At 38.9% G+C, this 16,846-nt stretch overlaps 1 protein-coding gene across 7 annotated transcripts in view; it reads left to right on the top strand.

The window, feature by feature from the left end:
- The window catches only part of ARFGEF3 (ARFGEF family member 3), an 87,290-nt gene that overhangs the window by 57,200 nt on the left and 13,244 nt on the right, over positions 1–16,846 (top strand). For all 7 annotated transcript variants that reach the window (XM_030447873.1, XM_030447872.1, XM_030447871.1 and 4 more), the window contains 12 exons: positions 1,076–1,209; positions 2,507–2,652; positions 4,159–4,338; positions 4,721–4,862; positions 5,976–6,098; positions 9,627–9,730; positions 11,485–11,629; positions 12,777–12,905; positions 13,456–13,632; positions 14,166–14,280; positions 14,863–14,965; positions 15,568–15,699. In XM_030447873.1, the coding sequence (XP_030303733.1) occupies positions 1,076–1,209; positions 2,507–2,652; positions 4,159–4,338; positions 4,721–4,862; positions 5,976–6,098; positions 9,627–9,730; positions 11,485–11,629; positions 12,777–12,905; positions 13,456–13,632; positions 14,166–14,280; positions 14,863–14,965; positions 15,568–15,699 (1,630 nt within the window). The remainder of the gene's footprint in view (positions 1–1,075; positions 1,210–2,506; positions 2,653–4,158; positions 4,339–4,720; positions 4,863–5,975; positions 6,099–9,626; positions 9,731–11,484; positions 11,630–12,776; positions 12,906–13,455; positions 13,633–14,165; positions 14,281–14,862; positions 14,966–15,567; positions 15,700–16,846) is intronic.

Below are 16,846 nucleotides of genomic sequence, written 5' to 3'. Positions count from 1 at the left end.
TTAGCCTTTGGCACCCCAGGCTAGAGTTAAAAATTTCCTGGATTTGCATGTTTCTAATGCATGCAAATTGTTCTAATAATGACTATTCTGTTATTCTGTAATACCCTTTCTCTCCAATTGACATTTTGCATTCTTGACCTCTGCCCATAGGAGGGCATTATTTGTGAATTCAGAGGAAAAAGAAATGCACAGTGAGTTCAGTTTGGCACTGTGCATGGAAAGCACCTTTTATTCAAGAAGCTCACAATACAACTTCGTTCTGATAATTAGAGAATAGCAGTGCTGTAATTTTTAGTTATGTGTGTTTGATTTCTGCACTATTACTTCAGTGTGAATGTCATTATGACTGCATCTCTAGTTTTCCAGGACTATAGACAGTTTTTGATGAAAAGAAATATCAGAAAATTAAGTTTGTGTCAAGTTACAGCCACACCATATGAAATTTCACTGTGATCTCTGTGAAACCCACCTCCTACGTAAGCATAAGTGTACTGATTTAAGGATACATATAAAACTCTGAAATCTTAAGAGCTCATTGCATCTGTAAATAACAACTTTTATTTATAGTCCTAAATAGCAGTTCAGGGACAGCAACTTCAGCTCTAAGACTTCAGTTTGGTTTTTGAGTAAGGACTTGTAACTTCAGATGGAGCAAATTGTTGTAACTCTAAAGTTAATGAAGCTTTGATCTGTATTGTGAAGACAGGGCATATTCTCACAGTTTTTTGTTTTGTTTTTTTTTAATACTGTTTCAGAAACTGCTTGTAGCATTAATATATACTAATGGGGAAGCACTGATTCCTTGAAAAATTGACTTCTTGTTCTAGTACTGCAATTGAATCTTGGAAGGGTTCTAGTTGGTCCTACAGCACTACTTCCCACCCACCAATTAATAGAGCTTCTGGATCAAAATCTTTCTGTAGCACTGTATAAGTGAAAAAGGCCTTAGTAACTTTATGTGTCACTAAAAGCAACACATAGCAGCTATATACAGATAAGGGTTTTCCTCTTACCTACACATGTAGGTCTTCGTCTCATTATTTTTCTCATTTGGATTCTGTTCTTTCACTCGTAGGCTCTTTGAAGATGCTGCTGACAAGTTAAACCTGATGGCATTGGCAGGCTTCCTCTACCAGCTCAAGAAGGCCTCTCAGGCTCAGCTTTTCCATTCAGTGACAGATACGGTTGATTACTCCCTAGCAATGCCAGGTAAATTGTCTGAAGTTCCCTTACAGAATTCTGTGTTTCATGTGCAACTGTACTTCTTACAGGACTTGCTTTGTATCCCTACAGTTTTCATTTTTCCAACTGAAATATCAAGGTAAAAATAAAACACAGAATTTAGTCTAATAAGATCTTTCTGTAGGAGTCCTTTGATTCCTACAGAGTCAAAGGTTGAGTCTTTTGGGGTTTTTTTTAGGACAGGGACCATATCCACCCCTGCTAAGAAACAATTATGAGGACATTCATTTTGTAGACCTAAGACAGTGGACTCTAGGTTAGGCATTTTAACAGTGGGATAGCCTCAGAATTGTTCAGAAAATAGATGATAGCAAACAACTGTTTTGTTGTTCACTGTTAGATAAAGCAGTGGGATTTCTCATGCTTGCTTTTCCACAGCAGAGTGGAGCATATGCCTTACAGTAAAAAGCCTTTAAGTTTTTATTTCTGTCAAAATAGTCTCAAATAGAGCAGAAGGATTGGGAGATATTTCTCTAAACTTGGTACTGTGCCTTTAGAAGTTACATTAGTCGCATGGGCTTCGTTCTGTCCTGTGGCAGATGTGGATTGTGTCTGGTATGGGTCTCCAGTTTGATCAGTTTCAATGTGACAACTGAAATTGTCAATGTGACAATGGGAAATTAATTGCTTTTTTTAATATATTAAAAGTGGTGTGCCCCCTGATTATATCGGTTAGACATAAAAGCACCAGTATATCTTGTATGAGATAATAAAGTGCCTTTGCAAGTGTTATAAGAGCAACAGAATATGAATCCCTTTCAATAGGAAACAATATGTATTACGGCTGACGAATAGAAAAATATTTCATCACATTTTTACTTCTTATCCCCTGCTTTATAAGAAATACAAAAGTACAAACCAAAACCATTAATTTGCATTTTACATTCTTTCCTGTAGATGTCACCAAAGTTTTTTGCAACTTTATTCTGGGTCTTATTACCAATTATTTAACTCCTTGCTTTACTTTCCTGCACTACTTTGCAACTTTTGCCTTTAAAATGTTTGCAAAAAATATCACTTAGCTCAAAATAAAGTGTTTCCAATAAGTTGTTTCTAAAACTTGGGTGTATCTCCTTTTCTTTAACCCACATAGACATAGGCTATGTTTTACATTGGTTAATTTTTTTTTTATTCCACCACTCTCCCTGTCCCCCATGACTTAATACTAATAATTTCTAACCTGATTTAAATTCAGTATAGACATCTAGAGATGGAGGAGCTGCTGTTATTAAGCTCCCATTTATTTTCTTGTACTTTCTTGTAGGTGAAGTAAAATCTACCCAGGACAGAAGAAGTGCACTTCACTTGTTCCGACTTGGTGATGTCATGCTCAGAATAGTAAGGAGTAAATCTCGCCCGCTGCTTCACCTCATGCGCTGCTGGAGCTTGGTGGCTCCTCACCTTGTGGAGGTAGGAGCAAGGGAGAAAATGGGAATGTGTGCAAGAGATGGTAAAGCTGAGAAAGCTGGAGAAGGCTTAATAGCTCTTAAAATGTATATCAGCCCTCAGCACTGTAAAATCTGGTTATGCTCCTGTTGGGGTATTGTATATAACATGTCATATGTTGTAATACTGACACTGAGGAGTGCACTTCTAAGTAACTGAAAAGGGAAGGTCCAAGGAGAGTGTGTTAAACCTCTTACTTAGGGTAGCTTGAGGTTTTTTCACCACAGAATGAACCTACTGCAAAAGTCTATGTCTACCTATTTTCCTAGTCAAGGTTTGCATCCTTGCAAGTCTTCCCATGGACGAATGCACATAAAGCAAACTCAACTGGAATGATGGTGGCACCATCTTGCCTTCTCCTTGCTTGTGAGCCTTGGTCAGTGACATGCCAATAGCAGCCACAAAATGGATTTCAGTCATAGAAACTTACCTTTTTTTCCTCCAGACTTTCAGTGAAATGCTGGTGTCATGACTTGTCAGAGCTTTTTTGATTTGTATCACTGATTATCAATAAACATGCAGTACTTTGTTTTGCTTGGTGAGATACCTGGTGTCATCTGCTGAGGCCTACTGGGAGCTTGCTTCTCTGGAGTTTTAAGATGAGCTGTTCAGTAAATTGCCATATCAAATCTATAGACTATCTTAGAACAGAATTCAGATATTGGGGATTCTCAATGAAATCCTTCTAAGTGAAGTAGAAATAGCAGAGAATAGTTCTGGTTTGTACTTTATGAGCCCCTTATTTTGAAAACTTGTGTCTCACTTGCCTTTGGATGGCAGCCTAAGACCACTTGGAATACTATCCATGTTTTGAACATTTTAAAGTCTTTTAAGATCCCAAACAAGTTTAAACTCAAGTACCTTTCATGTTTTCAGAATGCAGGGCTGGTCAGTCTTTTTTGTTGACTTCAGTGCACATGAGGTGCTACGGGGAAGGAGGAAAGAATTTAGCATGATCTGCATAGGTGCTCAAAGCACTAACTTTATATCTAGATTTATTGGTGTTTAGTTTTTTAATAGCTCTTCCAAAACTGATGAGAACCTTCTCACTTTAAATTCCATAAAGAGCCAAATAAAAAGTGACATTTATACATGCATAGATAGGTATGGTGAATATATGCAGAAACTACCTTTTTGAGGTGGAAAATGGTAACACAGTAGAAAAAAAGACAACATTTTGCGTAAGTTTTATTCTGTGGACTTTATTATTTATTTTATTGATTTTGAGCTCTGTGCTTTTTGAATTGTAAGCAAACCTTTATGCATCTGTGAGACTCCAGGCAGCCCAGAGCCTCATTCATCCATTTCTTTGGCAGTATTGGCTCTCCCATTTTCATTGCACTGGGGTCCCTTGTCACATTAGTGATTTTGGGGGTTCAGCAGCACAAGGTGCTTGCCTCCCTTAAAAGTGTCTCACTAGAAGCAATTTTTTTGTTTGAACAGACTCTAATAGTCCTCCTTTCCCTGCAGGCTGCCTGTCACAAGGAGAGACACGTATCTCGGAAGGCGGTCTCCTTCATCCACGATATCCTCACTGAAGTGCTGATGGACTGGAACGAGCCTTCTCATTTTCACTTTAATGAGGCACTTTTCCGTCCCTTTGAGCGTATCATGCAGCTAGAGCTGTGTGATGAGGATGTCCAAGACCAGGCAAGTAATCCACAATCAAAATGTCTGTATCTGGCCTACCGTGTTCATAAGAACGATGGTCTCCAGAGTATATTCGGTCCACTTCAGAGTATCTCCCAAAGTCCCTTTGAACAGTGCCCTTTCATCATCTTCAGGGAGTTAAGAGAACTCTGCCTACCCAATGCAGCATTGTGGTAGAGCCCAGAGACAGTACACCTGGCTTTAAAGCAATTAAATAAATTAAATAAGACTTTTTTTATTTTCTAAGAAAAAATAATAAATTTTAGGCTGACATAATGATACCCAAGAATTTGTTTAAAGCCATCCACATTCCTTCTGAAGGTCCATCTATGTATCAGTTCTGCTTTTTATTGTATTTAAATCTCTCCTACAATGTCCGCAGGTGGTCACTTCTATAGGAGAATTGGTAGAAATGTGTTCTACCCAGATCCAGTCAGGATGGAGACCCCTGTTCAGTGCCCTGGAAACAGTACACAGCAGCAAGTCAGAGGTTAAAGAGTACCTTGTAGGAGAATACTCTATGGGTAAGGACTTACTGTCCTGACTTTTTTGATCTGTCCCTTGTGGTTACAATAATTAACTCAGTGCATTTAAATGCCCTACATGAACAGTGGCACTTCGCAGTCACAATGCAACATTACTGCAACACTACAGGACTGTACTGAAGTATCTCTCTTATTAGTTGTGGTGGGAAGGAGAGCAGAGATGCTGTTCTGCCATTTTATCTTCTAGATTCTGGAGGATGAGTAGAATCAGAAAGAAATGTTTCAAATCTTCTTGGGTAATTTTGAGCAAAACAGTGGTGTGGGAGTACTGTGTTTGGCTTCGTGCTTGTCACTGTTCTGCTAGAAAAAGGAAAACATACTGTATACAACCACATCTCATGTGGACTCTCTTTCTTACTGAGTGAAACCTATTGCTCCTACACATCAGTGTAGTGTGGTGATCAAGACAAGTGTTTGTCTAGGCACTTAATCACAAGGCTTCAAATTGCTTACAATTACAAAGGTTTGCTGTAACAATTATTCTGCATCCCTCCTAGGGATCTTTGCTTTTATGGTAACTGGGTAATATGGGAAAATTATTTTAATATGTTTTTTGTTCCATGAGAAGGTATTTTTAAGTGTTAAAACTCATGAGTAGGGGATATGGTTTTCCTCTTAAATTTTGTCTTTCAGATCTGTTCGGATTGATGGCAAAAAGGCAAATACATACACCTTTTAAAGATGATAATCTCCTTAGGAACAGCAAGGTTATTTTGTTGCTGCACAGACAGAAAAGTTTTATATGTGACTTTTGTCACCTTAGCAGTTATCAAGAACCAAACCAAGAACTTCCACCTAACAGTGTTAGCCTGGGATCTGAGTTCATGAGTTCAAAGCTTCCCTTACTATTTGGGCAGGCATAAGCTGGTGTTTTTCATAGTTAGGTAGGGCAAAGGAGGGATTCTGTATTAATTCCTGTGGAAGGCTACATGAGTTACCTGAGGAGCAAGAGAAAGTTTTACTTCTAAGATAAGTTCTGTCTCTGCCCAGAATAGAAGAGATTCTACAGATTCAATTAAATTGATGAAGAGCTGTTGGAAAATCACTTTTATGAGAGATGGGGTGGAGGTTCTCATCTTATTATTTCCACAGGGAAATGCCAGGCTCCCGTGTTTGATGTCTTTGAAGCATTTCTAAACACAGACAGCATCCAGGTCTTTGCCAATGCTGCCACCAGTTATATTATGTGCCTTATGAAGTTTGTAAAAGGACTGGGTAAGTATTTTTATTTTTCTTTTGTCCTTTCAAGTCATGATATCTCAAACTTGATCCTGCAGAAGAGAAGAATTCAGTTCTGTCATACATAGTGTGGTAGGGAAGAGAGGAGCAGTAAAAAAATTGGGTCCAGAGTCCTTTAAAAATAAAAAAAACAAGACCAAGGCATTATTTCAGAAACATTTCTAATGTTTTCAATTCTTCAAGTTGTTATAGTAGCAAAAAAGCATCTCGCTATTAAATGTCTGCTTCATTTCATCTTCATTTGCATCAGGACTTCCTTATATTTGTTTAATAAAAAAAAAAAAAAACACACCAAGCCCAAAAACCATTTCAGAAATGGTCTGGCATTGTTCCAGTGACAGTATGATTGTCTGCAACAAAACAGGGTATGTTTTACATTTAGTGGTGGAAACCACATCTCTTTTTTACCCTTTACCACCTCAGCAGCAGTAGTTTGGCATATGCAGTGGAGGCTCACTGCTGAACCTTCATTGATGAGCATTGCAGCTAACAACATCCTGTCCCCAGGATGAGGGGGTTTTGTGTGCTACTGAAGGCAGTGGAGGCCAGGCATGTCAAGTCGACTCTGTAGAGTAATTGTGATGTTTCACCAAACATCAGGACAAATGCAAATGCTGTGGGGTCATTCAGCCCACATGTTCATGTTCCCTGGCTTACCTTGATCATTAGAATTTGACACTTTTCATTGAACTGTGTCACTGATTTTATTTTTTTTATTATTTAAATTACAAAGCTTCTAATGACTGGTAAAATGGAGCTTGTTTTTTTTTTTAATATATATCTTATTTCACAGAGGTGCACAGGTATGTAAGTGACTCTCTTTGATTTAAATGAAGCATCTAAATGCAACAGATCAACTCTTTAATGATACTCTCATTTCATTAAGCTATTTTACCAGCCATTTAAACAGGAGTAGAGTTAAGCCTCTGATGACAAATGGGAATTGTAATTATTACCACAAAAGAGAAACAAAACTGTGTGTCTAGTACCAGTAGAAGTAATTCTTGTTCCTTCTGGAGAACTTAAAAGCCTGTCTTTAGTATTTTTTAGTCTTCATGCCTTCATGAGATAAGTTTTTCAGCTTTATGGTTATATGTCAGAAAGCAAGATCTTTTTTTTTAATTATTATTAAAGATAGTACAGCTATGGGATAAGTCAGTACTGAGTAAAAGCAAATAAAGTACAGTTTATGTGCATTTTAGCACAAAACCAAAAGATTCAAATTTCACTGGGTGACTTGACTGATCTCAAAAGTAGACAAAACTTTAAAATAAATGATGGAGGGAATATTTAAGGGCATAGGAAAAGCAAATAAATGTACTGAAAGAATAAACTAGGATTTAATAAAAGGATTTAATATTTATCTTGTGGGCTTTATGAGAGGAATATCTTTAAAGGCAATAAAAAGTTAATGTATATAAGCTTTTAGTGAAACTTCAGAGTTCATAGAATCATAGAATTAGCCGGGTTGGAAGGGACCTCAGAGATCATCTAGTCCAACCCTTGATCCACCGGAGCAGTTGCTAGACCATGGCACTGAGTGCCACATCCAGTCTTTTTTTAAATGTCTCCAGGGACGGAGAATCTACCACCTCACCGGGCAGTCCATTCCATAGCCTAATCACCCTCTCCGTGAAGAAATTCTTTCTAATATCTAACCTAAACCTCCCCTGGCACAACTTAAGACCATGCCCTCTTGTCTTGTTGAAGGTTGTCTGTGAAAAGAGTCCAGTTCCCACCTCGCTACAGCCTCCTTTCAGGTAGTTGTAGACAGCAATGAGGTCTCCCCTGAGCCTCCTCTTCTTCAGGCTGAACAGCCCCAGCTCTCTCAGCCTCTCCTCATAGGGCCTGTGCTCGAGTCCCTTCACCAGCCTGGTTGCCCTCCTTTGGACCTGTTCCAGGACCTCTACATCCTTCTTAAACTGAGGGGCCCAGAACTGGACACAGGACTCGAGGTGTGGCCTCACCAGAGCTGAGTACAGGGGCAGAATCACTTCCTTGGACCTGCTGGCCACACTGTTCCTGATACAGGCCAGGATGCCCTTGGCCTTCTTGGCCACCTGGGCACACTGCTGGCTCATGTTCAGCTTCCTGTCAATCCAGACTCCCAGGTCCCTTTCTGCCTGGCTGCTCTCCAGCCACTCTGTGCCCAGCCTGTAGCGCTGCATGGGGTCGTTGTGGCCAAAGTGCAGGACCCGGCACTTGGCCGTATTGAAGCTCATCCCGTTGGAATCAGCCCAACTCTCCAGTCTGTCCAGGTCCCTCTGCAGAGCCCTCCTGCCTTCGAGTTGGTCCACACTTCCTCCCAGCTTGGTGTCATCTGCGAATTTGCTGATGATGGACTCAATCCCTTCGTCTAAGTCGTCGATAAAGATATTAAACAGAACTGGGCCCAATACTGATCCCTGGGGGACACCTCTAGTGACCGGCCGCCAACTGGATGCAGCCCCGTTCAGCACCACTCTCTGGGCCCGGCCCTCCAGCCAGTTCCTAACCCAGCACAGGGTGCTCCTGTCCAAGCTGTGGGCTGACAGCTTTTTCAGGAGAATGCTATGGGGGATGGTGTGAAAGGCTTTGCTGAAGTCCAGGTAGACCACATCCACAGCCTTCCCCTCATCCACCAGACGGGTCACCTGATCATAAAAGGAGATCAGGTTGGTCAGGCAGGAGCTGCCCTTCCTAAACCCGTGCTAGAGTTGGCACTGAATGGGAAGTATTTGGCTAAACTGGAAAAGTGGTTGTGAACCAAGTATTGTAGGGTGGGCAGAACATTACCTGGGAGCAGAGGAAAGCAGACTGTACAGATAGGGAAAATGTTGGAGTGAATGGAATTATCCAGGGAGAAGTTCTGCAACAGGATGGCTTGAAACTGATCTGCTTATTTAGTACCCTTAGTGAAGCTGACCTAAAAGTAGGAGTCTGCTGGTGCCACAGAATTAGTAATACCTATAATACTGAGACAGCAGAGCCTGAGAGCATCATGCAGTTGAAACTGTAAGAGCTTGACACCTGAATTAGATAGCAGAAGGAAATATTGTATTACAAAATGCAAAATGCTGTTAATTAAAGAGTAAATAAACTAAAAGTAAGAACTTATGGTAGAAGAATTTCCTAGGGCACTGGGGTGCAAATGAATAGGAAAAAATGAGTATATTAGTTGAGAAAAGGGTGAATATGAGCAAGTGATTCATACACCCATAGGAAAAAAGTAGAGTGGAGACAGTGTAAGATGATTGCAAGATACAAGAACTCCCAAAGACTCCACTAAAGAGTTATTAAAAGTAATATATTTATTAAAGTATTTATTCATATAAAAGTCAATGTATAAACTGTGATCATTATTACTGTATTGTTTGTATGAGAATCATCTGGTTGTTGTAAGATTAAACAACTGATGTTTTCTTGATTCTGTTCAGACATTAGAACACAGTGAATGAAAAAAGAAAATTAATGATATGTTTGTTTCTCTTCTGTCCTTCCTAATGCTGCTTTTCCTATCCCCAGGGGAAGTAGATTGTAAGGAGATGGGTGACTGTGTGCCAGGATCAGGATCTGCATCTACAGACTTGTGCCTTCCTGCTCTTGATTACCTCAGGAGATGTTCTCAGGTATGATGAACAATCTTACACAGGTACCAATCTGGCCTAGGAAACAGTTCTAATCCTCAGGCTTTGCATCAGTGGTTAGCTGGCTCACATAAACACAACAGAATATGTGGTTAGCCTAATAGTAATGACCTGCACTGCCAGGTGGAGAGTGGGGATTTTAAGGAATTTCATACCTTCTAGGCCAGCTAACAGTGGGAAAACTGAGGAGATGAATACACTCAGACCCAAGGAGCAGGTGAGGAAATGGGCATGTTCAAAACCTAGCGGTAGCATATTTAAAGCTACATTCATTGTTACTTAGTTAATGTAAACAGTTTTGGGAGTGAAGGAGAAATAAAACCAAACCCTGAGAATTTACATATCTTAAGAGCAACAGTTGACATCCTCTAAAACACAGCAGCAGCAGCTTATCTTTACCATGAAAACATCTGAAGCTCAGGGCAAATTGGAATGCTGGCATGTTTCCTCTAATCTCCTTGAACACACCACAGACTGTTATCCTAAGTTATTAGGATGTTTTTGTTTGATTTTATGATGATATTTATTTCTGTAGTAGCTGAAGGTCTCTTGTTGTTTCTGAGTACAGTACAAATGCACAATAAAGAATATTGTGGTAGCTGAAAGTACTTAGTATCTAAACTCAGAGATAATGGGTGGATTTATTACACAGAGGAGAAGGAAAGAATAAGGCAGCTCAGAAAAATAAACAGCAGATGTGTCAAACTGTACTTGCTATTTCGTTCACCTAAAAAAATTTATGAATATTTATGTCTAGATCTAATGTATGTTCTTTCTATACATTATGTGCATCACATCATTCTTCCTCATCCTTATAAAATCCAGTTCACAGTGAGGGAGAATTTTTTTTTCCTCTTTAAAAGAAGCAGCCATTTTTATGTTGTGTCTTTTAACTTGCCAACTTGCCAGTAGAAGAAAAACAGGCATGACTGAAAGAAATCCAATATGTATATTGAAAATACATGGTTTATTTTAGGGAGGTCTGGTAAAATATTGGCAGCATCCCAGCTGTAGCACAATTCTGAAAAGTTTGTATTTTTTGTGTAATGGACAACCCAGGCAACGAAGACATGAAGTCAATCTATAGAGGTCCTTTCATTAGTATTTTCTTAGTCTTTCAGAGCTCCAAAATATTCTTTCTACAGCTGATGGTCAGAAGTGCAATCAGTTAGTAACATTTGTCTTTCACAAATCAGAAGGAATCATAGAATCGGCTGGGTTGGAAGGGACCTCAGAGATCATCAAGTCCAACCCTTGATCCACTACTGCTGCAGTTACCAGACCATGGCACTGAGTGCCACATGCAGTCTCTTCTTAAATATCTCCAGGGATGGAGAATCCACTACTTCCCTGGGCAGCCCATTCCAATGCCTGATCACCCTCTCCGTAAAGAAATTCTTTCTAATGTCCAATCTAAACCTCCCCCGGCACAACTTGAGACCATGCCCTCTTGTCTTGCTGAGAGTCCCTTCTCAAAGATGAGGCACTTAAATTGCTTTTCTCTCTCTTTTCCCTCCCAATCCCTTACTTGTCAAGGAAAAGAAGATTCCTGTTGAAATGTTTTTCATTGACACTATTGCTGGATGAACAAATCCTGACATTATGCTGCTTCCATAGCTATGAAAGCTATTTTATTTACATACCTATGTCGTATGTGATAGACTTTACAAACTTTCCCATATACGTTTATCTTTCCTTCTCTTTTTCTCCCTCTCTATCCCTACCCCTCACTCCAGTTGTTAGCCAAAATCTATAAAATGCCCTCAAAACCCATCTTTCTCAGTGGCCGGCTGGTTAACTTGCCCGGAAGAGTGCCGGAACAATCAGCTAGCAGTGATGATGGTGTTGAGTGCATCCTTTCTGACTTTGATGATGACACTGGTAAGTACACTGAAAACAGGAAGTGCAGAATTGATTATTTCTTATGCATGTCACCATAAATTTTGCCAGCTGCTGAAAGCAAAGAGGAGAAAAACTTCATAGTTTATTGTCTCCCCATTGTCTACATACACGTGCCCACAGAGAGCTTGGACATTCAGGTCACATCACCTTCTTTATGTTAAAAGATACAGTTTATATAGAAGAAAAATACAACCCCTCTCTTGGAACAATATTTTTGTTATTATCCTAATAGTCATACTACAACCAGTATATATTTCTGAGAGCTAACACAAAAATACTTTCTAGACCACAGTTGAAGTAAAGAAGTGAAAACCCCCTAAGGTAGGGTTCTGCATGCCTTTAACAGAAAAAAAAGTCTGTGTTAAGTTAGAGTTTAGGAAGATAAAGATATCTCGTTTAAAGATATTTCCAGACTTCCTGCAATCTGTTGAACTGATTGGTTTATTTCTAAAGTCCATATAAAGCACTATGACCTCCAGAAAAACTTGCAGCATTTGTTTCCTGATTTTTAATGTGGTTTAGGTGGGCTGTGGATATCAATAGATCAGTAGCTACTTTTATCTGGGCTCTTCCACCACATGGATGGCCTTGTTCTATTGCTACCCAAATCCACATTTAATACTCTTCCATCTTAACATCTAAAGATGACATGTGATGCAGTCTGATGATACTTCATGAGGCATTACTACTATTCAAGTTTTGGGTGCCAAATAGAGGGAGTGAAATTATGGCTGGTCACTGTAGGATCTTGAATTAAAAGCATAACCTAAATTGGAACTGTTCTGGGCAGCAGATGTGTAAAATATTCCATTAAATGTTTTTGTAAAACCCCAGGGTTAAAGAGAATGGACTAGTGGGAATAGTAGACTAAGAAAGAACAAAACAGAATGTACATGGAAGAGGAAGGATAGGACAAAAGATCAGCTCAATAAAAAGGGAAGGAAAAGGAGACCATAATTTCAAAAATTGATACTGCCCACACCATTAAACAGCAACAGTGAACATGCAAAATGTTCATGATCTTTAATTGATTTCTTAGCCTACATTATTTCCTGTGGGCATGTTCCACCTGTGATCAGTACAATATCTCACTCATGGCTTTTAATCTTTATTTCTTGACTTGTAGGCCTTATAAATGTCTGGATTATTCTGCTGGAAGAATTAACAACTGCCATATCCAACTGTCCCCGCCAACATCAGCCTCCTACTTTGGATCTGCTCTTTGAGTTGCTGAGGGATGTTGCCAATACACCTGGTAACAAAAGGCTTTGGTAAAATGTGATCTAGTAGAGCCCTGACTCAAACGTCTTAGAATACTGAGCCACTTCTGTGAAGTGTCACTCATTCTAAAACTGCACAGAGACATTCTTAACTAGAAAGGGATTTTCTCAGAGAGTGATCTGTTTTTTCAGTTACTTCATTGTTCTGTGTTGACAAAAGGCATGTTGTAAGACTATGTTGAACATATACTTACAGTTACTGACAAATAAAGAGGTGTAATACTCTATCAATGCCCTAACACCACAAAAAATGTTTCTCTGGTGTCCAGGAAATGAAAAAAGAAATTTACGTGGTCCTAAAGACCTGTTAGGAAAGACAGGAGGGTGACAGTTGGCTAAATGTTCATAACGTACCTCACAACTAGGTCCAAAACTGGTTACCCTTTTGTCTCACAAAAAAGAAGTTTCAGAACCTGCTTTCATTAGCACTGTCCCTCACCTCAAGCTTAGAACAACTTAGCAAATTTACTCTGTGTGTAGGCTTTGCAAGCAAAAATATACAATCATCATTGTGTTTATTTTAAGGCCCAGGATTTGGCATTTATGCAGTTGTACATCTTCTTCTTCCCACGATGTCTCTTTGGCTCCATCGCAGCCACGGTGACCATTCTTACTGGGATGTGGCATCTGCTAATTTCAAACATGCCATTGGTCTTTCCTGTGAACTTGTAGTGGAGCACATTCAAAATTTCATACACTCAGGTATGTCATTGCACTGTCACCTCTACTGGCAGTCATCAGTGGCAAGTTACTGAATAGTTACTAGGGGAGAGGGTTTCATTGCTTTTTTGTTGCTTAACCATCTTCCTATTTATTTTATGTTTAAAATATCCTGTTTGGGTTTTGGGGTTTTTTCTTTATAGGGTGTAGAATTATGGAAAAAACCAACTTGTAACAGACCTAGGGAAGCTATTTAGTCCAGCCTCTGCTCAGAGCAGGGCTATCGTAAAAGAACTAATATTTAGGTCAGAAAGAACTAGAATATTCAGAAAGAAGATCTAACAGAATTTCTCCAGGACCACTTAAACAGAAACATTTTATATTGTTAATATCAAAAGGACTGTTCTTATTTCAGTTTGATGTGATGCGTGTTTCAAAACTGAACTCAAGTGATAGCTGCATAAAAAGCTTTGGGTTTGCAAAGTCTCTGAGTAGCAGTAAGTGTTAACAAGACTGTATCTAATTTTAATGAAAAGGGAATGATATTAAAACCAGTCTGTGTCTTTTCCTTATAGATATTGGTTATGAAACTATGATCAATACTATGCTGAAAGATCTTTTCAAGTTGCTAGTAGCCTGTGTAGCAGAACCAACAGAAATTATTTCCAGAGTTGGATGCTCTTGTATCAGGTAACAGTCTATGCACCCTGTTAGCATAATAAAAAAATAAACATCTTTATATATTTGAAGAAGTTGTGAACTGATTGAGTTGGCTAATATTTCAAAGAAGTCTGCAATATATCTATCTCTTGTTACTTGAAAAATTAATTTTAGACTTAGTAATCTTTTGCTGTTTTCTGTCTGCTTCAGATCCTGTGACTTTAGGCATTACACTGTATATTATTCCCATAAAAAGTTCCTGTACATATGCAGTACTTATATGCAGTTAGTCAATACTTAACCCTTAGGAAAAATAATTAAGGGTCTTTCTGTTTAAATTCACATGTCTTTAGAAGTCAGTAATTACCTTTCACAGTTTTCAGGTTATTACATTCATAACCATAATAAAAAAAATTAATAAAAATAAGTAAAAGAAAAACCAAACACTACAGTGTAATTACAAAAATAGGTCAGTGTAGTAGCTGAGGAGATTGGAAATCTTTGGCTAGCTACTGAGTAAGCCTTTTGTTCTGTTTTCAGCCTTCTCCCATTGCAAATAAGAATTGTCTAGTTCTTTCCTGAACATAGAAATGTTTTCCTGTGTCCTTGCAGGTATGTGCTAGTGACAGCAGGGCCTGTTTTTACCGAAGAGATGTGGAGGCTTGCATGTTGTGCCCTGCAGGATGCATTCTCTGCCACTCTGGAGCCAGTAAAGGTAAACTGCCTTTTTGTCGACTGTCAAAGTGTAATCATGTTATTTGTAGACTCACTAACTTTTGACATGTTGCTTTTTCCTTTTCAGACGGGTTTGTTGTGCAGAGCAGAAAAAAAAAAGCATAAGAATTATGTGATAGCTTTTGTTATTTTGTCAATTCCCCCTCACAGTGAAAGGTGTTAAATAAAATCAGTTTTTCTAAGCATGTGCAGAAAACACTTAGCTGCTAATAGTCCAGACTTATTTTAAATAGCCCTGCCAGTATGAAATCAGAATTATTTAATAGGTGAAAAATTAAATTGTGATCTATTTGTTCCTCTAGGCAGAAGATGAAAGTGCTACTTGATGCTATAGCTGCATGCTCCAAATAGATTATTTCTCAAGCATTTATCTTTCTGGTAATAAAAAAGTCCTCATCACAGGCCAGACTCTATAAGAAGCTGTAATACCTTTGCAGCAAATACATAGATCTCGTGACTGGCTTGATGGTACTGGGACAGATCATTCTGAGTCTTGTATCACACATGAACAGGCTGTACAACACCATAGTCACTGACTTCAGGTAACGCACAGTGAAAGTCTGATGTTGTGTCTCTCTATAGAACCTGTTGGGCTATTTCCACAGTGGTTCTGACAGCTTTAGTGGAGATGCCTGTGAAGTGAAAGTGGCAGCTCCCTCCCTCTCTCCAAGTGCTGAAGCTGAATACTGGAGAATCAGAGCCATGGCACAACAGGTACTGATTGACATTTCAGGGGAAGACAAAGAACTTTTTTAACTTGTAGCTCTTCTTTATGAAACTATGTCTTTACCACCACCTTCCTTACAAACCCTATATGGGCAAAGACTCCCTCATCACCAGGCTAACATTTCTTTGGATAATGGTAATACTGAGAATAAGTAATAAAAACTAGAAGAAGAAAAACAAACATTAAAGCTGTCTCCCTGTAAGTACTATTTAAGAATGCCTAGGGTGGGAAAGGTGGATAGATACCTGGGGACTCACAGTGACCCTGTTGTGTAATGTCTTTAAAAGAGGCAAGCTTAGCATGCATCAAGGGAAATATTTCTGATAGAGAAAATTAAATAGTAGTGACACTATGAATTCTCATGTAGAATGTTATATACATTTTTAATTAATTCTTTAACAAATTATAATTCCAAAGGGTAAAAGATGCACTAGGACAGAGAATGAATGAAACTAGAGAAACCATATTTGTTCAGCCTATCAAAGAAGAGTTTGAAGAGGAATGCAGATTTTTTCCTCTGTGAATACCTGAGTATAGATTACAGAGTAGAAAAAGAATTACTGAGAGCTAGAGGATAATGCTGACATTTAACAAAGGATTTGAAACTTACCACTAACTTCTAATTAGCAGGGCAAGCCTGGAGCCAGCTAATTTCTGGGTCCTTTTGACTACAGTGGAGGTTGTCCATTTTATGGAAGTGGTTGTAAGAAACAAGTTCTTTGATGTACAGCAGACTGAACTTAATGACCTGCATTTGTGATCACAAATAACATGGCAGATGAAGAATTTATTGGAAAAAAAATGTTTTAAATTAATTTTTAAAGATGCAGAACTCAAGAAAGCAAGGAATGTGGCATCTGTACCTTTCCTGTAGACACTGTTAGTGGCACTTCCCAAGTCCTTCTTGGTAGGGAATTGACACAACTACTGAGCTACGAAACAGAGCTACAGGAACCGGAAGTTATTTTCGTATTTCCCACCCTAAGAATTGCAAGTTCAGTGTCTCTTGTTTCTTCATTGCTGAAAATAATCCTTCCAATAACCAGATTTTCTAGGGACTAAGCTAACTATGGAAACAGGTCCTTGTCTTTACTATACCTGATATTTTTTGGTTGTAGTGTACAGACAGAAGTA

This window comes from Calypte anna, chromosome 3 (genome assembly GCF_003957555.1).
Source record: "Calypte anna isolate BGI_N300 chromosome 3, bCalAnn1_v1.p, whole genome shotgun sequence".
NCBI classification, from domain to species: domain Eukaryota; kingdom Metazoa; phylum Chordata; class Aves; order Apodiformes; family Trochilidae; genus Calypte; species Calypte anna.
Note: the sequence above shows the minus strand (reverse complement) of the source record. Positions and strands in the feature narration are given on the sequence as shown.